Source organism: Juglans regia, chromosome 11, assembly GCF_001411555.2.
Source record: "Juglans regia cultivar Chandler chromosome 11, Walnut 2.0, whole genome shotgun sequence".
Lineage (NCBI taxonomy): Eukaryota > Viridiplantae > Streptophyta > Magnoliopsida > Fagales > Juglandaceae > Juglans > Juglans regia.
In genome coordinates, this window is record NC_049911.1 from 27,932,162 (window position 1) to 27,952,509 (window position 20,348).

Consider the following 20,348-nt stretch of genomic DNA (forward strand, 5'->3'; position numbering starts at 1 on the left):
CTCCAATACACTTTACACTCCACACTTTTTTAAATTTTTAATATTTTTTTTTAATTTTTTTTTAGTTTATTCTTTTTAAATTATTTCAAATTTTTTATTTATTATTCATATAATAAATATTTAATAAAAAAAATAATAAAAATTAAAAATAATGTGGAGTGTGGAGGTTGTATGAATAGTAAGAAGTTGAGTAGATTTTTTGATTTTTTTTACAGTTAATAAGTGTCTAAATATTATGTAATTATTTTATGAATAAATATAAAATTTATATAAAATAATAATAATTTTTTAATAATAAATTTTATTTATTTTTAAATAATTTTAAGTATTCTACGATTACATGTCACTTTTTCGTACCATTGGAGGATAAGCCCATGTCAATGTGATAGCTAGCCACTAAAGATGTTAATTACCTAATATTTTATGAAAAATATTAGTTTGTCCTTTTCGTATATTTAAATTTTTTTAAAAATTGTTTTATTTAATAATTAAGAAATTAATTTTTAGTATATTGATATTTTATTTATTTATTTTTTAAATATTTAAATATATTAAAAAATATGAAAATAAAAAAATAAGAATATAAGTTTATATTAGGCGACACGCCAAACAGTCATTACTCGGCAACAGTGACTCATATTTTATTAACATACTGTACACACGATTAATAGAAGTTTTCATTATCAAAATCTCTGTAAATAGAGAATTCTAAAATTAATATAAAATTAAATTTAGGGTCAAACTCTTTGATCCAAAAGCAACCTTGACTGATAAAATTGGCGAAAAGATAATAATTAGTACACCAAAAATAGAGTTATGCTAAAAAAAACTTAAGCGAATTCAAATCGAGCGTTCATCCTTTGAATGAAAATTCAAATCATTCCTTAAATGAAGGAATAGTTAATAGACAATGTCGGAGAAAGAGATCTCTTTCCTTAAATAGGGATAACTTGCCTAATATTTAAAGGGTCATTTTGGATTAAAATTGAAAGAGCAGAGAAAAATCAGACAGACAAGGAAAGCTTTGAACAATAATAATATTGAAGAAAGACAGAAGATGGCGGTAGCCGGTCAAAAACAGTTGTTGATCATTGCCCTTGTTCTGCTCGTTTTGGTTGCATTCCCTACAGAGGCCAGAAAGTTGGGTGGAAGCGGTTCTTTCTTTCAAGATTTTCATTTTGGTCGTATAAGAATGCTGTCCGAAGGTGCTCATGTCACCTCATATCAGAATTATCATATTCCTAGAATTCCTCTCTCTCCTCCCCCACCTCCTCAGGCCTCAGGAGGGCATTGATCTTCATGAGATTATTATCGGCTAACTTGTTCCTTATTCCAAAACGAAAAAATAAAAGACAATGAAGGGAATTGTTTCAACATTTAAGGAACAATATATATTAAATAGAAGATTGTAATAATTATGGTCATGTTGTGAAGTGTCAACAGTCTAATAATCGTTTTTGTGTTTTTTTTTTTGAGGGTGGGGGGGCATCTTTTTGTACTGTTGTTATAAATCTATGAAAGGTTGAATAAGAAAATATGAACAATTCCGATAGAAAGTTGTGTGATTTTGGGTTTTATTTTAATCTATGCCTCAAGGTCTAAAAGCCCATCCGTGGCCATAGTTACTATATATACAGAACCATACAAACTTCAGACATTGTCAGCATACATCCGAGAATTCAACAAGTCAGCTAAATGGAAATTAGATGACAATAGTTTGTATGGATTAGCAACCTTAATGGGGAAATCCAGTGCATTTGCAGTATCATAGAGAAGCATTCAGTATTTAGTTTTGTAACATTCTTGCAGAAAATAGAAAGTATCCAATGTTTAAGACAGCTGTTATTTGATCAAACTCTGAAACAAGCACACTGCTGCATTTGAATTCAGCAAAAGATATAACACCATGGTAAATGTAGAACTTCTTTATTGTTTCTGCCATCGTCGGAGGAGGAGGACCGGACCTTACCATAATCAAATTCCAAAAATTCCAGGGAAGCTTTACTTATTTGTCCATCCAAATTACACAACGAAGACTCTTTCCTTGAATGAGTAGATCAAAAGCTTTGTTGATGTCGTCAAACTTTACCTCGTGTGTTATAAATTCATCCAGCTGCAGTTCCTGATGTATTTTTTGTTTTGAGAAAAAAAAGAGAAAGAAATAAGAGAAATTTAAAACAAGAAAAAAGAAAAGAAAATCATCTTTATACTTATTTTTGCTCTATACCGCCTCAAAGGCTCAGACACAGCCAGGTGGTCAAACCTAATTATAAAGTTAATAAAAGAAAAGTAATGATCATGCTCTCCAGAGATACAAATAAAAATAAATATAGAGAGAGAGAGAGAGAGAGCCAAAAAATGGAATTGTGCATTAATTTATGAGCTAATTGACATTATCAAAGATAGACACGTTAACAGGTCAATCACCTTGTCCAAATAACGTTTGATAAGGATGGGAATATCAGTTTTAGCTTTGATTCCTCCAAATAAGCATCCCTTGAGGCTTTTACCACTATAAAGGACATCATAAGAGCTCAGGCTCAATGTTGACCCAGGCTTGTCCGCTCCTAAAACGATTGTCTTTCCCCAACCCTGGTACACAATTAGAGCAAGTTCTTGGGTTGAATTCTACTTAATATTATGTCACAAATTACTGTTTAGTCCACCATAGTTAACACAAACAGAGCAAGCATATTCCAAACATTTGAAGGAAAGAGGAAAGTAGGGCAGCAGGCATGTAGTACACAATCAATCGCCCAATTGAATGATTTTGATGCACTCCACCTTCTTGTGCTTGAGTTTTCTCTTCAAAACACCATAACTTTGACTAATGATCAGATAAGCACCATACTGCATGAACTTTATTCAGACTTGTGCTCAAGTCTACCAAGCTTATCTGTTCATCCACCCCACCCATGAATTAATTTCTTATAATGGGTAAAAGATCAATTTTGATCAGCACAATTCGAGCTACCCTGGTTTGTCTTGATTAAGTGAAGCAGTCACACAGTATCTCTATGATGGAGAGCAGATTCTTGAATTGAAATTCAAATGCAGAAAGACATCCAACAGAAGGTATGTTAATGATGCATCTACAACAGCATGCTAGTGTTTTTGTGTGCGTGTGAAAGAGAGAGACCTTTCGGCAGGAGGCATATGCTTCCTGCACCAAGGATGCCAATCCAACACATTCAAAGCAATAGTCTGCACCCCCACCAGTTATCTCCTTGATCACCTGTCGAATGAAACAAAAATGAACTGCAATATATTAATAACAGGAGTATGTAATTCATGAGCACTTCTGCCTTGAGTACATTGTCAACCCACCAAAAACATAATAACAAGTGTAAGAATAATTTATCTAAAGATGAATGATAAACATAAGTATAAAACTCAACAATAGAGTCCTTAAACAACTCTAAGAGCTAACTTGGCTCAATAGAGTCCTTAAACAACCATAAGAGCTAACCTGGCTCACAGTTTTATTTCCACAGTCTCCAGCATTGACAAATTCTGTGACTCCAAATTTTTTTCCTGCATTAACAAACCGTGTCATCAAACCCATGCCATCTAATGATTTGATTATGAAAGAAAATTATTTTTACTGGTATATTAATCGACTTTTGGTTAATCTGAGTCTCTGACTAATAGCTGACTAGAAACATGAACAACCTTAGTTGAATCAGCTTGACAGATAATATGAAGCATATGCATTTTACATAGAACACAGATGCTCCTTACTTCATTAAGATGATTCCAGAGTTCAATATTACTGTAGCTCAAATAGAATGCACTCACCAACTTCAAACTTATCTGGGTTCAAATCCACACCAATAATTTTAGTAGCTCCACATAGTCTGGCTCCTTCTGCAACCTAGAACATCAACTTATAACAATGAGCTTTTCCCCACTGCCTACCAAAGAGAAATACAAGAACAATTGTGATAAACACAAGCAGAGTCCCTTTTGTCTTAAAAGGAACTCAGTAACTTCGAAACAAACCCAGTCAAGAAATTTTCAAGAATCGGAGATATAAGTATCAAGAATAACAACAAGAAGTAAATCAACAAGAAATAATAAAAGAATAAAGAATAAGAAATACAAACAGAGATTACGTGGTTCGGCCCTAATGGCCTACATCCACGGCAGGAACAGCCTCAGAGATCATTCTTTATTGAGCAATCTTCAAAAGCCAATGTATATACACAGATCAAGCTAATACTGAGCCAAATACAAGCCTCAACACAGCTTTCATTTCTCCCTCAGCAAAACCCTAGCTTATCTCTCATTCTGTACAAAGCTCTCTGTCTCACTCGAAACGGCAGAAAACAAATTGCTCAAAGTGTAAAATTCCGTAACCCTAACACGGCTAAGAGTCATATATATATGTACTCAAGAGATGGCAGCACGTGTCTTTGATCCAACGGCTGTTATACCAAGAGTCAGAAGGCCAAAGGTTGCTCACGTGTGAAGCACATGTTCTCGCCTCTGTATATCAATATAAGTGCCACTGCTTATCACCAGGTGTCCCACCTTTTAATATCATGCATATACAAGGTGTTAGAGTAATACAGAGGGATGGAAAAAATAATTGACACAATATTCACAATTCTCCACTTTGACAATATTATACCCATCACTTCTATCCTACTCTCATCTTGGTTGTTCCTGCAATGTCCCTCTATTAGGGACCCTTAACAGTCTGCATGTTAATTAAGTTCAGACAGTGTCTGAACTTTGCCATTGGTAGGGATTTAGTCATCATGTCTGAGGGATTTTCCTCAGTTGGGATCTTTTCCACTCCAACTTCCCTAGACTCAATTACATCCCTTACAAAATGAAGTCTAATATCTATATGCTTAGTCCTTTCATGATATACTTGGTTTTTAGCCAAATATATTGAACTTTGGTTATCACAATGTACAATAATATTTTCTTTAAAAATATCTAATTCATGTGATATACCATTTAGCCATATGGCTTCCTTTATAGCCTCTGTCAAAGCTATATACTCAGCCTCAGTAGTTGACAAGGCCACAACAGATTGTAAGTTTGACTTCCAACTAATAGCCCCCCCATATGCAGTAAAAACATATCCTGTTAAAGATTTCCTGGTATCCACATTACCAGCATAATCAACATCTACAAAACCCTCCAACTCACAACCTTTTTTAACATTTGATCCATATTTCAAGCCCAAATTAATAGTTCTAGAAATATACCTTAATAACCATTTAATGGCTTGACAGTGTGCCTTACCAGGATTACTCATAAACCTACTAACAACACTGATAGCATATGTAAGATCTGGTCTTGTACAAACCATTGCATACATCACACTTCCCACCATGCTAGCATAAGGAATTTGTTGCATAAATTCTATTTCTGATTCTAATTATGGGGCCTGACTAGTGGACAACTTGTAATGCTGACCTAGAGGTGTGCTTGCAGGTTTAACTTGGTCCATACCAAATCTTTTTAGAATTTTTAAGAAATAATTCTTCTGAGATAGGTACAAACATCCCTTTGACCTATCTCTTATAATATCCATTCCTAAATTTCTACTAGCAGGTCCTAGTTCCTTCATATCAAATTCAGATTTCAACATACACTTAGCCTGTTTGATTAAATCAGGGTTTTTACAAGCCGCTAACATATCATCTACATACAGTAAAATTTATAATAATGTTCCATTAACATCTTTATAGTAAACACAACTGTCATAACAGCTTCTTTTAAAATCATTTTCAAGCATGTAATTATCAAATCTTTTATACCATTGTCTAGGAGATTGTTTTAGACCATATAAAGATTTTTTTAAGTAAACAAACTTGATTAGAGTTAATGTCTTTTATAAACCCTCCAGGGGGTTGCATGTAAGTAACCTCTTCTAATTCTCCATGTAAAAAAGCAGTTTTTACATCCAGTTGTTCTAAGTGCAGGTCATGATATGCAATGTAAGACAGAAGCAATCTAATGGAACTATGCTTAACCACATGAGAGAATATCTCATTAAAATCTATTCTCTCTCTTTGAGTGAAACCTTTAGCCACTAGCCTTGCCTTGAACCTAGTACCTTCTACCCCTGGTATGCCTTCCTTTCTTTTAAAGATCCACTTGGATCCCACTAGCCTAACCCCATTAGGTTTAGTAACTAGTTCCCAAGTTTTGTTTTTATTAAGAGACTCCATTTCATCATGCATAGCAAGTATCCACTTAGTGGCATCCTTGCTAGAGATAGCCTCTTTATAGGTTCTTGGTTCTTGATAAACAACCTCATCCGCAACAGTCAAAGTAAAAGCTGTAAATTCAGCTTGACCATACCTTAGAGGTGGTTTTATAATCCTTTTCTTTCTGTCTCTTACCAAAATGTAAGAGTCAGAACTTGGTTTATCTAAGTCCTCTGAAATAGAGTCCTCAAAGTTACTGTTTTGCCCAGTATTAGGATCTGTTGAGTTGTTTGCTCTCTCCACCTCAAAATGTACATTTTCCCCAGTGATACTAGGTCTTTGATCTACCTCTACCTTAGGTACTCGAGCCATTTGTGATTCATTAAAGATCACATCCCTGCTGATAATGCACTTATGTCTACCAGGTTCATCAAGCCACAATTTGTACCCCTTAAGAGCACCAGTTATGGGCTCAACAAAGCTAAATTATAGCTAAAGAATAGCTAAAGTGCAAGATAATGTGCTACAATTGGCTCAACAAATCAACAGTGATTTTAACTTCAAGTTAAATCACTAGCCAAATTTGTTGAGCCAAAGGAACTAGCCAAATAATTCTTTTAGACTAAAATATTCACTTGAGTTGAAGTGAATAAAATTATTGAAGAAATGTTTTGTTTTATAGTGGAATAATATAGCCGTTGAAGAAATATAGCTGCTGGAGAAATATAAGTTAAAAAAATATATCCGTTGAAGAAATGTAGTCATTGGAATAATATGAACGTTAGAAAATTAATAGGTAGTTTTTTAATAATGAATAAATATTTAAATTACAATTATAACTAAAATAAATGAAAAGTTCAAAATCAATATTTTATTAGAATAGTGAAAGATTTGTTGAGCCTGTTATTTGATGATGATGAAAAATGACTAGCTAAATTTGTAAAAGTGAATTTCTTAGTCAAATTTTGACTAAAGTTTGTTGAGGCCATAACTAATGCTATAACACCCTCAGGGTACCCCACAAAAATACACTTAAAAGCCCTAGGGTCTAACTTATCTTTTTTTAGTGTGTATAAGTTGTACACCCAAAAATTCTAAGATAATCATAACTAGGTGGTTTTCCAGTCCACATTTCTTATGGTGTTTTAAAACCTATGGCAAAAGATGGACACCTATTAATTAAGTGGACTGTTGTAGCAGAAGCTTCAGCCCAGAAAGTTTTAGGTAACCCAACATTAGATAAGATACATCTCACTCTCTCTAGAATTGTCATATTCATCCTTTCTGCAAGACCATTCTGTTGGGAGTTTCCCTCACAGTTTTGTGTCTTAGAATCCCCTCCTTTTGACAGAAAATATTAAACTTTGTTGACAAAAACTCTAACCCATTATCAGTTCTTAGGATTTTTAGTTTTCTGTCTACCTGATTCTCAACTAAGTCATCAATGATGAAAAGGAAATAATTCCTTCCACCATGAGAGGCTACTTTAGAAGGTCCCCAAAGGTTAGAGTGTACATAATCAAATGTCTGAGTAGTCATATGAGTTGCCCTTTTAAAACTAATCATTTTAGCCTTTCCATAGACACAGTCTTCACAGAAAGGTAAATTGTTCAGGCCAGCATCAATCAACAAGCCTCGTTTGTGTAATTCTGAAAGTCCTCTTTGACTAACATGCCCTAACCTCCTGTGCCAAAGCACAGATTTATTTTCAATGGCATTCTGCACAGGGGATGCTTCCCCTACAATGGTTTTTCCAACTAGAGTATAAAGGCCATTTTTAATTACCCCTTTCATAATTGTAAATGAACCTTTAGTAACTTTAAGGACCCCTGCTTCAAACTTAAAAGAATAACCTGAATTATCAAGTGTGCCAAGAGAAATCAAATTTCTCTTTAAGTCAGGTATAAATCTGACCTCCCTCAAAAGTCTCTCCATCCAATCATGTAATTTTAGTCTTATACACCTAATTCCCATGATTTTACAGGATTTATTATTCCCTAGAATTACATGTCCACCATCTAAATCAGAAAAGGTTTCAAACCAGTCCCTATTGGGACACATGTGAAAAGAGCAACCAGAATCTAAAATCCACTCTTTTCCAGACCCTACCTCATATACATTTAGTACCTCAGCACTTTCATACCCATCTAACACCATTGCCACATCCCCATCCTCTTTATTTTTGTTACCAGCCTGAGTTTTTCTATCAAGACAATCTCTTTTGAAATGTCCTTCTTTGTAACATAGAAAACATTTTAATTGTTTTCCTTTTGACTTAGACCTTCCTTTCTTAAAATCTAATTTATTTTTCTTGCCTCTCTTTTCTGGTCTTCCTCTAACAGACAAGCCCTCACCATGTTCTCGTTTGGTATCTTCTTGATTTTGTAATTCCTTAGCATGAAGAACAGACTGCACTTCATCTAGAGATAGAGTATCTCTACCATACATCATGGGTCTCCTTAAGATTCTGGTATGATGAGTCCAAAGAACTCAGCAAGAGGATTGCTTGATCCTCATCCTCCACCTTAATATCAATATTAGCTAGGTCTAATATAATTTTGTTAAAAGATGTTCCCCTATTTGGGTTCCAGGAGTCATCTTAAGAGTATATAACCTAATTTTCTTACAAAGTCTGTTAGCCAGGGATTTTGTCATATAGAGATGTTCTAGCTTAAGCCAAATACCAGCGGCAGTTTCCTCACTTGCTACTTCCCTCAATACTTTATCTCTTAAAGACAAAATAAGAACACTGTGGGCCTTTTGGAGAATGTCCTTTTGGACTTCTCCCTTTCCTTCCTCTTTCAAGGAAGAGCCCATTTTTTCATAGGTGAGAGCATCCTGTAAGCCCTGTTGGACTAACAGAGCTCTCATCTTTATTCTCCATAATCCGAAGTCATTAAGCCCTGTAAATTTCTCAACATCAAATTTCGTGGTCCCCATTTAACCTAAGCTCTTGATACCAATTGTGATAAACACAAGCAGAGTCCCTTTTGTCTTAAAAGGAACTCAGTAACTTCGAAACAAACCCAGTCAAGAAATTTTCAAGAATCGAAGATATAAGTATCAAGAATAACAACAACAAGTAAATCAACAAGAAATAATAAAAGAATAAAGAATAAGAAATACAAACAGAGATTACGTGGTTCGGCCCCAATGACCTACATCCACAGCAGGAACAGCCTCAGAGATCATTCTTTATTGAGCAATCTTCAAAAGCCAATGTATATACACAGATCAAGCTAATACTGGGCCAAATACAAGCCTTAACACAGCTTTCATTTCTCCCTCAGTAAAACCCTAGCTTATCTCTCATTCTGTACAAAGCTCTCTTGTCTCACTCAAAACGGTAGAAAACAAATTGCTCAAAGTGTAAAATCCCGTAACCCTAACAAGGCTAAGAGGCATATATATATGTACTCAAGAGATGGCAGCACGTGTCTTTGATCCAGCAGTTGTTATACCAAGAGTCAGAAGGCCAAAGGTTGCTCACGTGTGAAGCACATGTTCTCGTCTCTGCATATCAATATAAGTGCCACTGCTTATCACCAAGTGTCCCACCTTTTAATATGCTGCATATACAAGGTGTTAGAGTAATACAGAGGGATGGAAAAATAATTGACACAATATTCACAACAATAGGCAAAAGCAGATCAATAGAAGAAAAATTGGAAAGCTTGGTGAATGTTTATTTATATATTTTTTATGTGACAATGGCAAATGTAGCTCATACTGCATGCAAAGAGCTTGGCCAGGCTTATGCACAATGTTCTAAAAATCACCTCATCAGCGAACTCATACATATTCGAAAGCTAATCATGCGATCCAACAAGAAGCAAAGGACAACCATGAATTCTTGATTTGTTGTTGGATTTTGTGACAAAGATCTTTACTAAATTAAATTAGTTAGACATATGTGATTATTGAAAATTCTTCCCCCACCCCATAGGGGGAGGGGTGATATGAGTTACTGTTAGAAATACTAGATCAGAGTACAGCAAAAGCGTTTACCTCGAGCGGCAAATCTCAGATCGAGTGCGGTTGTTCCACGGACTTCCAAAGTCGTTGTTGTTTGTTTGGAATCATCCTCCTCAATAGTGGAGTACGTGATAAAAAAACAGAGCAACACTCACATGTTCCACAGCCTAAATGTCAGGACTAGAGAGACACACACTTGAGAGAGAGATTTTCACTTTTGTGCAGAAAGTTTTTCGTCCAAAGGGGGAAGGGGCTATATGTAGCCTCTACTTGTAACCCCCGGCTGGCCATTAAAGGCAATGGCCAGCCCCTCTTGTAATGAAGTGGCCAAATACTTCAATGTATGTAACTTCCGGACACAATTAGGCTGGACTTGAAAGACCAAGGGGTGTTCGCACTGTGGGCGCACCTCATTCCTAGAGTTACCAACTGCAATTCCTCATCGGCATTATTTACAATGCAAGATTGAAAAGAGGAAACAAATTACGTGAATTCACTTTTTCTAACTTAACCGAGAAAAGTGAATGTTAAACAGTGACGGAATAAACATTGTAATCTCTTAAACATTTCTTTGGAATCAACTGACTAAGAATATGAATGACAGGACCCTGAAGAATTAACTAAACATATTAAAAATTCAACACATGTCATCACGATAATAAGCATCCCCATGACATCATCCCTTGAAAAATTGCAGGACAATCCTATGAATTAGAAAAGCGATAACAAACGGAAGAATGTAACACTAAGTTATATACTAACCCCATAGCTTCGTGACCAAGAATTCTCTTCTTGGAAAATTTGCCGGCTCATCCTACAAATATCGACAATAACATTAATGAATGAGAAAATTTTCCAAGAATTTATAACATTAATATTGAAAGTTCGAGTTTTTCAGAAATAGCATGCTTCGGGATACCAACCTTCATTTCCCAGAAAGAAATATCGGTGCGACTGGGAGAGGTGCATATGATTCGAACCCGAACCTCACGAGCCACCGGCGGCGCCACCATGATCTCCTCGATCACCAATGGCTCTCCTGGTTGGCGAACAACCGCAGCTAATAAAATACATAAGATCACGAACAACTTAGTTTCAGACACTTGCATTATGGTTCAGAAAGAGCAATTCATATCAGAAGAGTTTTTACTCAAGAGGTACCTCTGCATTTGATGGGCTTCCCCCTAGTTTTACTCGACTGTTTTTCGTCCATGGCGACCAAAACCCACACAGTATCTGTGCGTGTCTCTGCCTCTCTCCCTCACTGGTTCGCTTGTTCACTCTTATGAAGTGAACTCGCAGCTGGAGTGGCTACGTGTGGTGGGCGTGACGATAAGGAGCCCAGTTCATGGAAATGCGTTTTTATAATCCAATGAATCAAAAACTTTTATGGGATAGGTACCCTTAAACCACTGAAATGGATCCGAAATTTGTTGATTAGGACATAGACATGGGTTGTTTGCCTGCCACATTCGAAGATTTTGAACGTTGCCTATTGGGGACGTTGCACCTTGTGAACCACATGGAGGCGGGGAGGTAGTTAGCTTTGCCCTTTCGTTAGTAAAAGCCGATGCTACATGGTAGTTGGTGATAACTTGTTAAGACGACCCTTTTTTTGGCTGCTAAAAATCTTAATAAAAATATAATTCATCGTTAATCCATTTTTATTGAAATAAACAAAGTCTTGACACCTACAAGAGAACTCTTAGCTTTTAACTCCTTTTTTTTTTTTTTTTTAATCTTTTAAAAATATTATAAATTATTTATTTTCTTAAAGGGTATGTATTTTAATGGCTTAGATCTTTTAAAAATATGATAAATTTGATTTTAAGCATTTATTTTTTTTTTTAAAAGAACTTAAATCTGTCATAACTATGATAAATTTAGTACTTCTAAAGGCCACATGGGCTATTTTAAAATTTGATTGGTGAACACAATTAATTTGTTCAACTTTTGATAAGCCAGACAACCCTGATGGTATTGGATCGAGTTCACTATAGCCTGTGTAGCGTGTGTAATTTTGTGTCTCATGCCTTTTTCTTTTTTCCCTCGATTTTTTTCTTACAGTTTTTATCTGATCCAAGTCAAATTTAAAGTACCAATCGGGTCAAATAAAAAAAAATCAAAAACAAAAATTTCATCTCTCGAATATTTATATGTAGAAATTAGGCCTTTTATTTTTATGAATTATAAAAAATTTAATTGAGTCTCTGTTTAAATAAAATATTATCTCTTAAATATTTATTTATAAAGAATATCAGTAATAATAAATAACAAACCAATCATAAAAAGAAAGAATATATTAGTAAAGTTTTAAATATATTATTTTAATTTATAATATCACGTACGACATGAGAACATTTCAAAATATATCTCGTCGTAGAGATAAATTTTTCTGATAAATTAGTGACGATAATTTATTTTTAAAAACACAAATGGGGTCAAATAAGAAGAAAAAATAAAAAATAAGCAGAGGTGGACCCTATGGGCCTATTGCGTTGATTATTGCTAGTGTACTGCAGCTTAATTTTCGTCCATGGATCTCTGCAACTTTTTTTTATTTTTGCCCTTTTTCAAGGCAATGAAGATTGGAGGAGTCCGACTTCGGATCTCATCCTTAAAATATGGAGATCGGTATAACTTATCGAAGGTTGCTGGCGTATATCTTTGCAATCCAATAGTTTTTTTTTTTTTTTTTTTTAAAGTTTAATATGCACTACATCGATTAATAATATGAACATGATTTGGTCGAGAGAGATTGAAAGCAATATGGAGTAGAGTCTCCAATGAAATTCATAAACTCATCAAATTAATACAGAAGAAGGTAAATAGAGAAATTATTTGTTGTTAATGTTGCTGCCCTCGTCGGACCTTGCCACTGCTAAATTCCATGGAAGCTTACTCATTTATCCATCCAAATTACACAACGAAGACTCTCCCCTTTAATGAGTAAATCAAAAGCTTTGTTGATGTCTTCAAACTTTACCTCGTGTGTTACAAATTCATCCAGCTGCAGTTCCTGATATTTTTTTATATTATTATATATTATTAAGAAAAGAGGAGAGAAAATCAGAAACAATAAATAAGAAAAGAAAAAAAAAATCATCTATGCATATCTATTTTTGCTCGATAACACCTCAGACACAGTCAGGTGCTCAAACCTAGTTATGAAGTGTGCATGTATATATTATATATATATTGATCATGCATGTTCGGTGCAAAACTGCAAGTGCACAATATCATAATTTTATAGTAAAGTGATGAGAAAAACGTCGTTCCCAAGGATTGGTATCTCACTTTTGAAAAGTACCGAAATCATACTAATCTCGACTTTATTTAAAAAAGTCACTATGGTTGTTTGTAATTGCAAATTGAAATAAAATCAATTCAAAGAAAAAGAAAGTTGTTGTTTGATGATCAAATCAATAAGAAAAAAAAAACTTCTAGGAAACCAATTTCACCTAATCTCTCATTATGTTTTTCTCATCTAACTAATTGAGTTTAATTCTCTCTGTTTGTTAGTAAATTTTTCAAAGTCATCCAAAAGCCTATTTCAATAGTCAGTTGGATTTATTCTTGATCGTCATTTTACACAAGAGTATGTAAATTAAGTCTTTCGATTTCTATATTTACCTATCCTGAAATATCCAAGGTCTATCCTATAATTCCCTCTTTCGAAAGCAAATCACAAGATCAAAATCATATAATTAATGGTCAGTCAATTAGAAGCAATAAGCTCAGAATAAATCAAACAAATATAAAAGAGAATTATTTCAAATTAGTATAGAATAGCAAGCATAGTTTGAAACTATTTAGAGAGAGAGAGAGAGAGAAAGAGCCAAAAAGATGGAATTGTGGAGTAATTTATGAGCTAATTGTTACGATAAAAAGTAGGCACCTTAAGAAAGATCAATTAGGACTATTTAAAAAAAATAGTAACGGATCAATCACCTTGTCCAAGTAGCGTTTGAGAAGGATGGGAATATCAGTTTTAGCTTTGAGGCCTCCAAATAAGGATCCCATGAGGGTTTTTCCGCTATGAAGAACATCAAAAGAGCTGAGGCTCAATTTTGACCCCGGCTTGTCCACCCCTACAACAATTGTTTTTCCCCAGCCCTGGTAAAGTGAGACGAGGATACGTCACAAATTATGTCTGGTGCACCGCCGTTTTTACACACAGCAAGCTATTCCAAACATTTGAAGGAAAAGGAATAGAACGAAAATGGGTATGTGGTATGCAATCGATTGCCCAACTGAATGGTTTTGATGCCCTGCACACTCTTGTGATCAAGTTTTCTCTTCAAAATACCATAACTTGAGAAAATCACCTAACAGAAGGTATATTAACAATGCATCTGCAACGGTATGTGAGTGTTTTTGTGTATAAGTAAGAGAGAGACCTTTCGGCAGCAGGCATATGCTTCCTGCACCAAGGATGCCAATCCTACACATTCAAAGCAATAGTCTGCACCCCCACCAGTTATCTCATTGATCACCTGTTGAATGCGATAAAAAGGAACCAAAATAAATAAAAAACGGGAGTATGTAATTCACGAGCACTTCTATCTTGTCAAATAATCAAGGCTTCCATCAATCCATTAAGTAATTTATGAATGAACATGCAAAAGATAGAGAAAATTGTTTGTTTCACCATAGACACCCACAAAAGCCTGGCAAACCTTGGTGTTGTATGCTCTTAATTATCGCTTTTGAAATTCCCTAATCACCCTAGATGAACCAAATATTATCATCTTTCATACTCGTATCAAAAGAAAGGTCAGCATCTCAAAGACTAGGGGCTAAACGGTCCGGTTTTAGAATAACTAGTTACCAATTACTTAGCTTAAAAATTACAATTAAATATTGTCAAATAGAAATAAACCAATCACACATGACTTAACCCGATCACTAGCAGCCACAGAATTACAAAAATAAAAATAAAAAATCAGCCCACGTGACTAACCCAGTGTAAAAATATACTTACATGTACTTATAAAAAAATGCATTTATCCTTTATATATATATAATGTACTCTTGTATTCTTATATATATATATATATATATATATATATATATATATGTAATTATAAATAATAACATGTTAATAACTTAATATTAATACTCATGCTTAAGAGTAAGTTTATATCGACGAAGCATAAATAATAGGATTATAATCTCATATTATATTAAGGTTATAATATGTATAATATATATAGCATAAAAAATTAAAAAATATATATTTTGGTTTGGTTCAGTTCGGTCCAATCCAATTCGGTTTTCAAATCTTGAAAACCAAGACCAAACAAGTTTTTAATCGGTTTTGAACCAACCGAACTGATATTGAACTGGTCGGTTCGGTCAATTTTTCAGATTTTTCTATCAAAAACACATTAAGCAAATAAGTCCAACTAGACCAAATATTATCAAGTATATGTTCAACCCACCAAGAACATATTAACTAGGTACGAACAATTTATCTGGAAATGAATGATAAACAGAAGTATAAAACTTAACAATAGAGACCTTAAGAGCTAACCTGGCTCACAGTTTTGTTTCCACATTCTCCAGCATTGACAAATTCTGTGACTCCAAATTTTTTTCCTGCGTTAAAGAAATATCATCAAAACACATGCAAGAGCTCACTCATGATTTGATTATGACAGAATTCTTCGTGCTGTTATATTAACTGACTGTTGGTTAATCTGACTAGCTAATAGCTGACTAGAAATGTGGACAAGCTTTGTTGGATCAGCTTCAGCAGATGATATGAAGCATATGCATTTTACATAGAACACAGATGCTCCTTACTTCATTAAGATGATTCCAGAGTTCAATATTTCTGTAGCTCAAATAAAATGTGCTCACCAATTTCAAATTTATCTGGGTTCAAATCCACACCAATAATTTTAGTAGCTCCACATAGTCTGGCTCCTTCTGCAACCTAGAACATCAACTTATAACAATGAGCTTTTCCCCACGGCCTACAAAAGAGAAATACAAGGAAGAAAAATAATGCTAAATCCTGCTGGTTCATACAGCTAATCCAATCGACCCCAGCCCAAATATAGCAACAGTTGATCCTGTCTCCACATTTGCTGTTCTCCAAGCAGCGCCAACCCCTGAAAAGCCAAAGTTAAAATTATAAGAAAGGCTCTCGTTCTCTACAAGTTAAATCTTAAATGCATTATTTCTCCTCTATAACTGTTTAGTTTATTCAAGTTGATATGCGTAAACTCAAGTGACAGTACCATACATAACATTTTGCATGACAATTACCTGTTGAGACTCCGCAGCTAAGGAGGCATTCCCTGTTTGGAGGGATTGACGGATCAATTTTTGTTACATGGGCAATATCTACCACTGTATACTCACTAAAGCTTGATACGAATAAAAAGTGATATAAAACCTCTCCTTTGAGGTCAGTGAATCTGCTGGTCTCGTGTCTGTGCATATAAGGAGACACCTTGAAAGGGAGGTTTGAACAAAGGTTGCTCTTTTTTGATCTGCAATCTATGCACTCTCCACAATCTGACATGAAAAAAGGGATGACGCTGTCTCCTTCAGTTACTTCATCTACGCCCTCCCCTACACTTTCTACAATCCTATCACATGTAAAAATTGGTGGGAACAAATATCAGTTCTCATCACCTTAGTGCCTGAACTCTAAATAAGTCTGAAAAAGTGATGGACCAATGCCATCTAATGCATGTGCATTAATAATTGATGCTAAAATATAGTATATCGCATTGGCTTAAATGTAAGGCCTGTTTAGGATCCTAAGATCAAGGAATGGTAAGACAAGGATATGATAGGAAAAACATCATCTGCATGGTAGCACTAACAACAGACAGAACAAGATTATGCTGAAAAAGATGATTTAGTGTCATGCAAATGTAATAAAGGCCATCTGCAGAAGTAGGATCATGACCATTCCACCAGCTATACATGACATCTTTGTCAAGGGAAACGGAATTTCAGGACATCTTATCTTATAGAACTAAAACAATAAGGAAAAGAAGAAAGAAGAAAAAATGAAAAGCTTGGTGAATATTTATTTTATTTATTTATTATAAGTGAAGAAACAGCAAATGTAACTCATACAGCATGCAGATAGCGTGACCAGGCCTATCCACAAGGTTCTGAAAATCACCTTATCAGCAAACTCGTACTTATTCATGAGCTAGTCTAGCAATCCAACAAGAAGCAAAGGAGAACCATGAATTCTTGATTGGTTGTTGGAAAAATGTGAAATGTATTTCAACATGTTTGAGTAAGAAAGGAAACAAATTGCGTGGATTCATCTTTTCTAACTCGACTAAGAAAAGTCAATCTTAAACAGTGTCGGAATACGTAATTTCATTAAATTTTATTCGAAATATATATTTATATATATAAAAAGTGGCTATCAAACGGCAATTCTTATTTTAACGGTTTTTGTTGTTTTTTCCGTTAAAGTTAACGACATTCGTCTAAATCCAAATGAAGCCATGAGAGAATAAACGAAAATGGAGAGAAACCGACAAAAATGTCAAAGATGAAGTGTGGGAGAGAGAACGTTTTTTGCTAAAATGGCGTCAGAGGTGGAAAGGCTCTGCTCAACGCACGCGTGGTGATGAGCCGTTGGTGGAGAGCGACGGTCGAGTAGGCAAAGCCTTCAGCACGAAGCAGGAAAAAAAAAAAAAAGGGATGGAAGGAAAAAAATAAAAATAAAAATAAAAATAAAAAAAGTGAGGTTGACGGCGCAATGAGGGAGAGGAGAAGAATAAGATGGAACCCTAGGGTTCCATTTGATTCTTAACCCCCCACCCCCTCCGAAACGACTTAGTTTTGGCGTGGGCCTCGAGGGGCCAGGCTTAAGAGGGTAAACGAGTTGGGCCCTAATTTACACACATATCCCAAACAAACAAAGACCCTACCAAAAATAAAATACAAGGTAAAACAAAATAAAATAGAATCTACATCGACCATAATAATGATAAAAATTAATACCACAAAAATAAATAGTAGTAATAAATAAAAACACATAAAACTAGGACTATCATCGGCTAGATTTAAAATAAAGATATTAGATTTAAAATTATTTTTTTTAAAGATATGTTATTCATCATCTTCATACCACACGCCAATATGTGATTTCTTTTTTTTTTTCTTTGTGTAAACACACATATTTAAACATCAATATATATATGTTTAAATTAAATGATAAAAATGAGAAATCACATGTTACTGTATAGTATAAGAGATGATTAGTTGAAATTTTTTTCTATAATTCATTATGTAAAATTATAGAAAACAAAAAATTGTGTAAAATTAAACTGGACAAACGTGCACGTTGTCCTTTCCTAGTTGACTAAAGATGTGGATGACAAGACTGAAGAATTAAATACACGTATCGAGAATTCAAGGCATATCGTCACAATATACACCCCCATAAAATTATACGTCATATGCAAAACTGCAGGTCAATCCTACGAATCAGGAAAATTAATAACAGATGGAAGAATGCAATACTAACCCCATAGCTTCGTGACCAAAAATTCTCGGAAAAATTGCAGGATAATCCTACAAACATCAAGAATCGGCATCCATGAATGATAAATATTTCAAAGAATTTATGACAGCAACGCAAGTTAGAGTTTTCAGAAAGAATACGCTTTGGGATAACAACCTTCATTTTCCAGAAAGTAACGTCGCTGTGACAGAGAGAGGTGCATACGATTCGAATCCGAACCTCACGAGCCATCGGCGGCGCCACCGTTATCTCCTCGATTACCAAAGGTTCACCCGGTTGGCGACTAACCGCAGCTAATAAAATACATAATATGAACAAATTAGTTTCAGACACTTGCATGAAAGTTGAGAAAATGCAATTCATATCAAAAGAGTTTTTACTAAAGAGGTACCTCTGCATTTGATGGGCTTCCCCCAAGTTTTACTCGAAGGTTGTTCGTCCATGGCGACCAGAACTCGTACAGTATTTGTATCTTTCTCTCTCTCGCTCGCTCGATTGTTCACTGTTTTAGTAAGTGCCAATATGTACTCGAAGTTGGAGGGGAGACTGCTGGTGGTGGTGAGGATAGCGTGAATACGATACGAAATTAACGAGTTTGAGTTTTATATAAATGGATTCGCGGATTCGGGTTAAACGGGGGTTGATCAGTTAAGGCACTGTTAATAAACGAGTGGATAACTTGCTTAGTTCGAAATAATTCGTTTAAATTTTATTTTAAAATTATAATTTTATTTTTGTTTGATTATAATATTGATATTTTTTAATATGTTTATGTTTGTTGTTGATGAAATTATGGTTTTAGATCTACGTTTATATTTGTTATGGTTACATTTGTAATATTAATTTTATTACAAGTTGAAATATGAAAAATATTGATATTTATGTTAATAGGTAGTCTTATATTTATGGGTTTTTTTTTTTTAAAGATATTTTGACTATTAATAAATATAAATTTAAACTTTAAAGTGAGATTATGTTATTCAAGTCAAATGGTATATGCAAGTTAGTTCAATTCATTTATATAAGATAGAATGAAATCGATCGTGTCATATTGATTTATTATTATTTAATTATTAAAATAATCAAAACGGATTGTATCGTATCACCTGTTATTTAAATAAATCGTATTATGATTTAAATATTTGATCCGTTTAATTTAATAGATTGTGTTTAAATTGATTCATATATTCAAATGTTCGTGATTTCACACGATTTGTAAACGCTAAAATTGCGTACCTAAATTTTAGATAGTGAAAGTATTTTATTTTATTTTATCTCATCATTCTAAATTTTTTAAGTTTTCACATCAAATATAATAAATAATTCAATTTTTTAAAATTTTAAATAATAATAATATTAAAAAGTAATATTTTAATTTTTAAATTTTATCTAAAATTATCTCATCTTACTATTTAAATCGTATTTAAATAATATGTGACATATTTATTATTATTAAATAATAATAAAATATATAATAAATAATTATTTAATTATGATAAATATGATATTAAGAAAGTAAAATAATAATACTATGTATTGAATTTTCCCGCACCTAATTGTCACGGTCACTGTGGTGAGTAAAGTAGGCAAGTCGTCTGCCACGTGGGAAGACTTGGAATGCTGGGACACAGTACATTGGAATCAAAGAAGGCGGCGTGGCAATTGAAGTTTACTTCTCTCTTTTTTTCCCT

The 20,348-nt window shown here is 34.1% G+C and overlaps 2 protein-coding genes across 5 annotated transcripts; both read right to left on the reverse strand.

Annotated features, from left to right (window-relative positions):
• Nucleotides 1–978: 978 nt before the first annotated feature.
• Nucleotides 979–19,231, reverse strand: LOC108984517 (alcohol dehydrogenase-like 7). 2 transcript variants are annotated; one of them, XM_035682667.1, is made up of 10 exons: nucleotides 19,049–19,203; nucleotides 18,814–18,950; nucleotides 18,661–18,707; nucleotides 16,422–16,747; nucleotides 16,182–16,264; nucleotides 16,011–16,086; nucleotides 15,682–15,746; nucleotides 14,546–14,641; nucleotides 14,097–14,261; nucleotides 979–2,122 (listed from the first exon to the last, which is right to left on the reverse strand). In XM_035682667.1, the coding sequence occupies exons 1-10, from the start codon at nucleotides 19,098–19,100 to the stop codon at nucleotides 2,006–2,008; spliced, it is 1,164 nt and encodes a 387-aa protein (XP_035538560.1). In that variant the 5' UTR covers nucleotides 19,101–19,203; the 3' UTR covers nucleotides 979–2,005. The 2 variants fall into 2 exon arrangements, with proteins under 2 accessions (XP_035538560.1, XP_018812046.2); XM_018956501.2 differs by lacking the exon at nucleotides 979–2,122 and adding an exon at nucleotides 12,868–13,164 and having other exon boundaries at nucleotides 19,049–19,231.
• On the reverse strand, nucleotides 2,502–11,619 carry LOC109021289 (alcohol dehydrogenase-like 7). 3 transcript variants are annotated; one of them, XM_035682683.1, is made up of 7 exons: nucleotides 11,069–11,165; nucleotides 10,908–10,959; nucleotides 3,799–3,874; nucleotides 3,470–3,534; nucleotides 3,140–3,235; nucleotides 2,785–2,896; nucleotides 2,505–2,592 (listed from the first exon to the last, which is right to left on the reverse strand). In XM_035682683.1, the coding sequence occupies exons 2-6, from the start codon at nucleotides 10,956–10,958 to the stop codon at nucleotides 2,828–2,830; spliced, it is 357 nt and encodes a 118-aa protein (XP_035538576.1). In that variant the 5' UTR covers nucleotide 10,959; nucleotides 11,069–11,165; the 3' UTR covers nucleotides 2,505–2,592; nucleotides 2,785–2,827. The 3 variants fall into 3 exon arrangements, 2 of the variants coding, with proteins under 2 accessions (XP_035538575.1, XP_035538576.1); XM_035682682.1 differs by having other exon boundaries at nucleotides 2,502–2,896; XR_001995032.2 differs by lacking the exons at nucleotides 2,505–2,592; nucleotides 2,785–2,896; nucleotides 3,140–3,235; nucleotides 3,470–3,534; nucleotides 3,799–3,874 and adding exons at nucleotides 9,306–9,739; nucleotides 11,307–11,619 and having other exon boundaries at nucleotides 11,069–11,205.
• Nucleotides 19,232–20,348: the final 1,117 nt, after the last annotated feature.

Bases quoted from the DNA above. Each gene is read 5' to 3' on its own strand.
- LOC109021289 (XM_035682682.1), bottom strand. From the start codon at position 10,958: ATGAGCCGGCAAATTTTCCAAGAAGAGAATTCTTGGTCACGAAGCTAT. The intron at 3,535-3,798 runs GTGAGTGCATTC...TTGTTAATGCAG, and splicing joins CCCAGATAAGTTTGAAGTTG to GAAAAAAATTTGGAGTCACA. The intron at 2,897-3,139 runs GTCTCTCTCTTT...GTGGATGAACAG, and splicing joins CATATGCCTCCTGCCGAAAG to ATAAGCTTGGTAGACTTGAG.
- LOC108984517 (XM_035682667.1), bottom strand. From the start codon at position 19,100: ATGGACGAACAACCTTCGAGTAAAACTTGGGGGAAGCCCATCAAATGC. The intron at 16,748-18,660 runs GTTAGTATTGCA...TACATGTGATAG, and splicing joins TTTGGTCACGAAGCTATGGG to GATTGTAGAAAGTGTAGGGG. The intron at 14,262-14,545 runs GTCTCTCTCTTA...TCACTTTACCAG, and splicing joins CATATGCCTGCTGCCGAAAG to GGCTGGGGAAAAACAATTGT.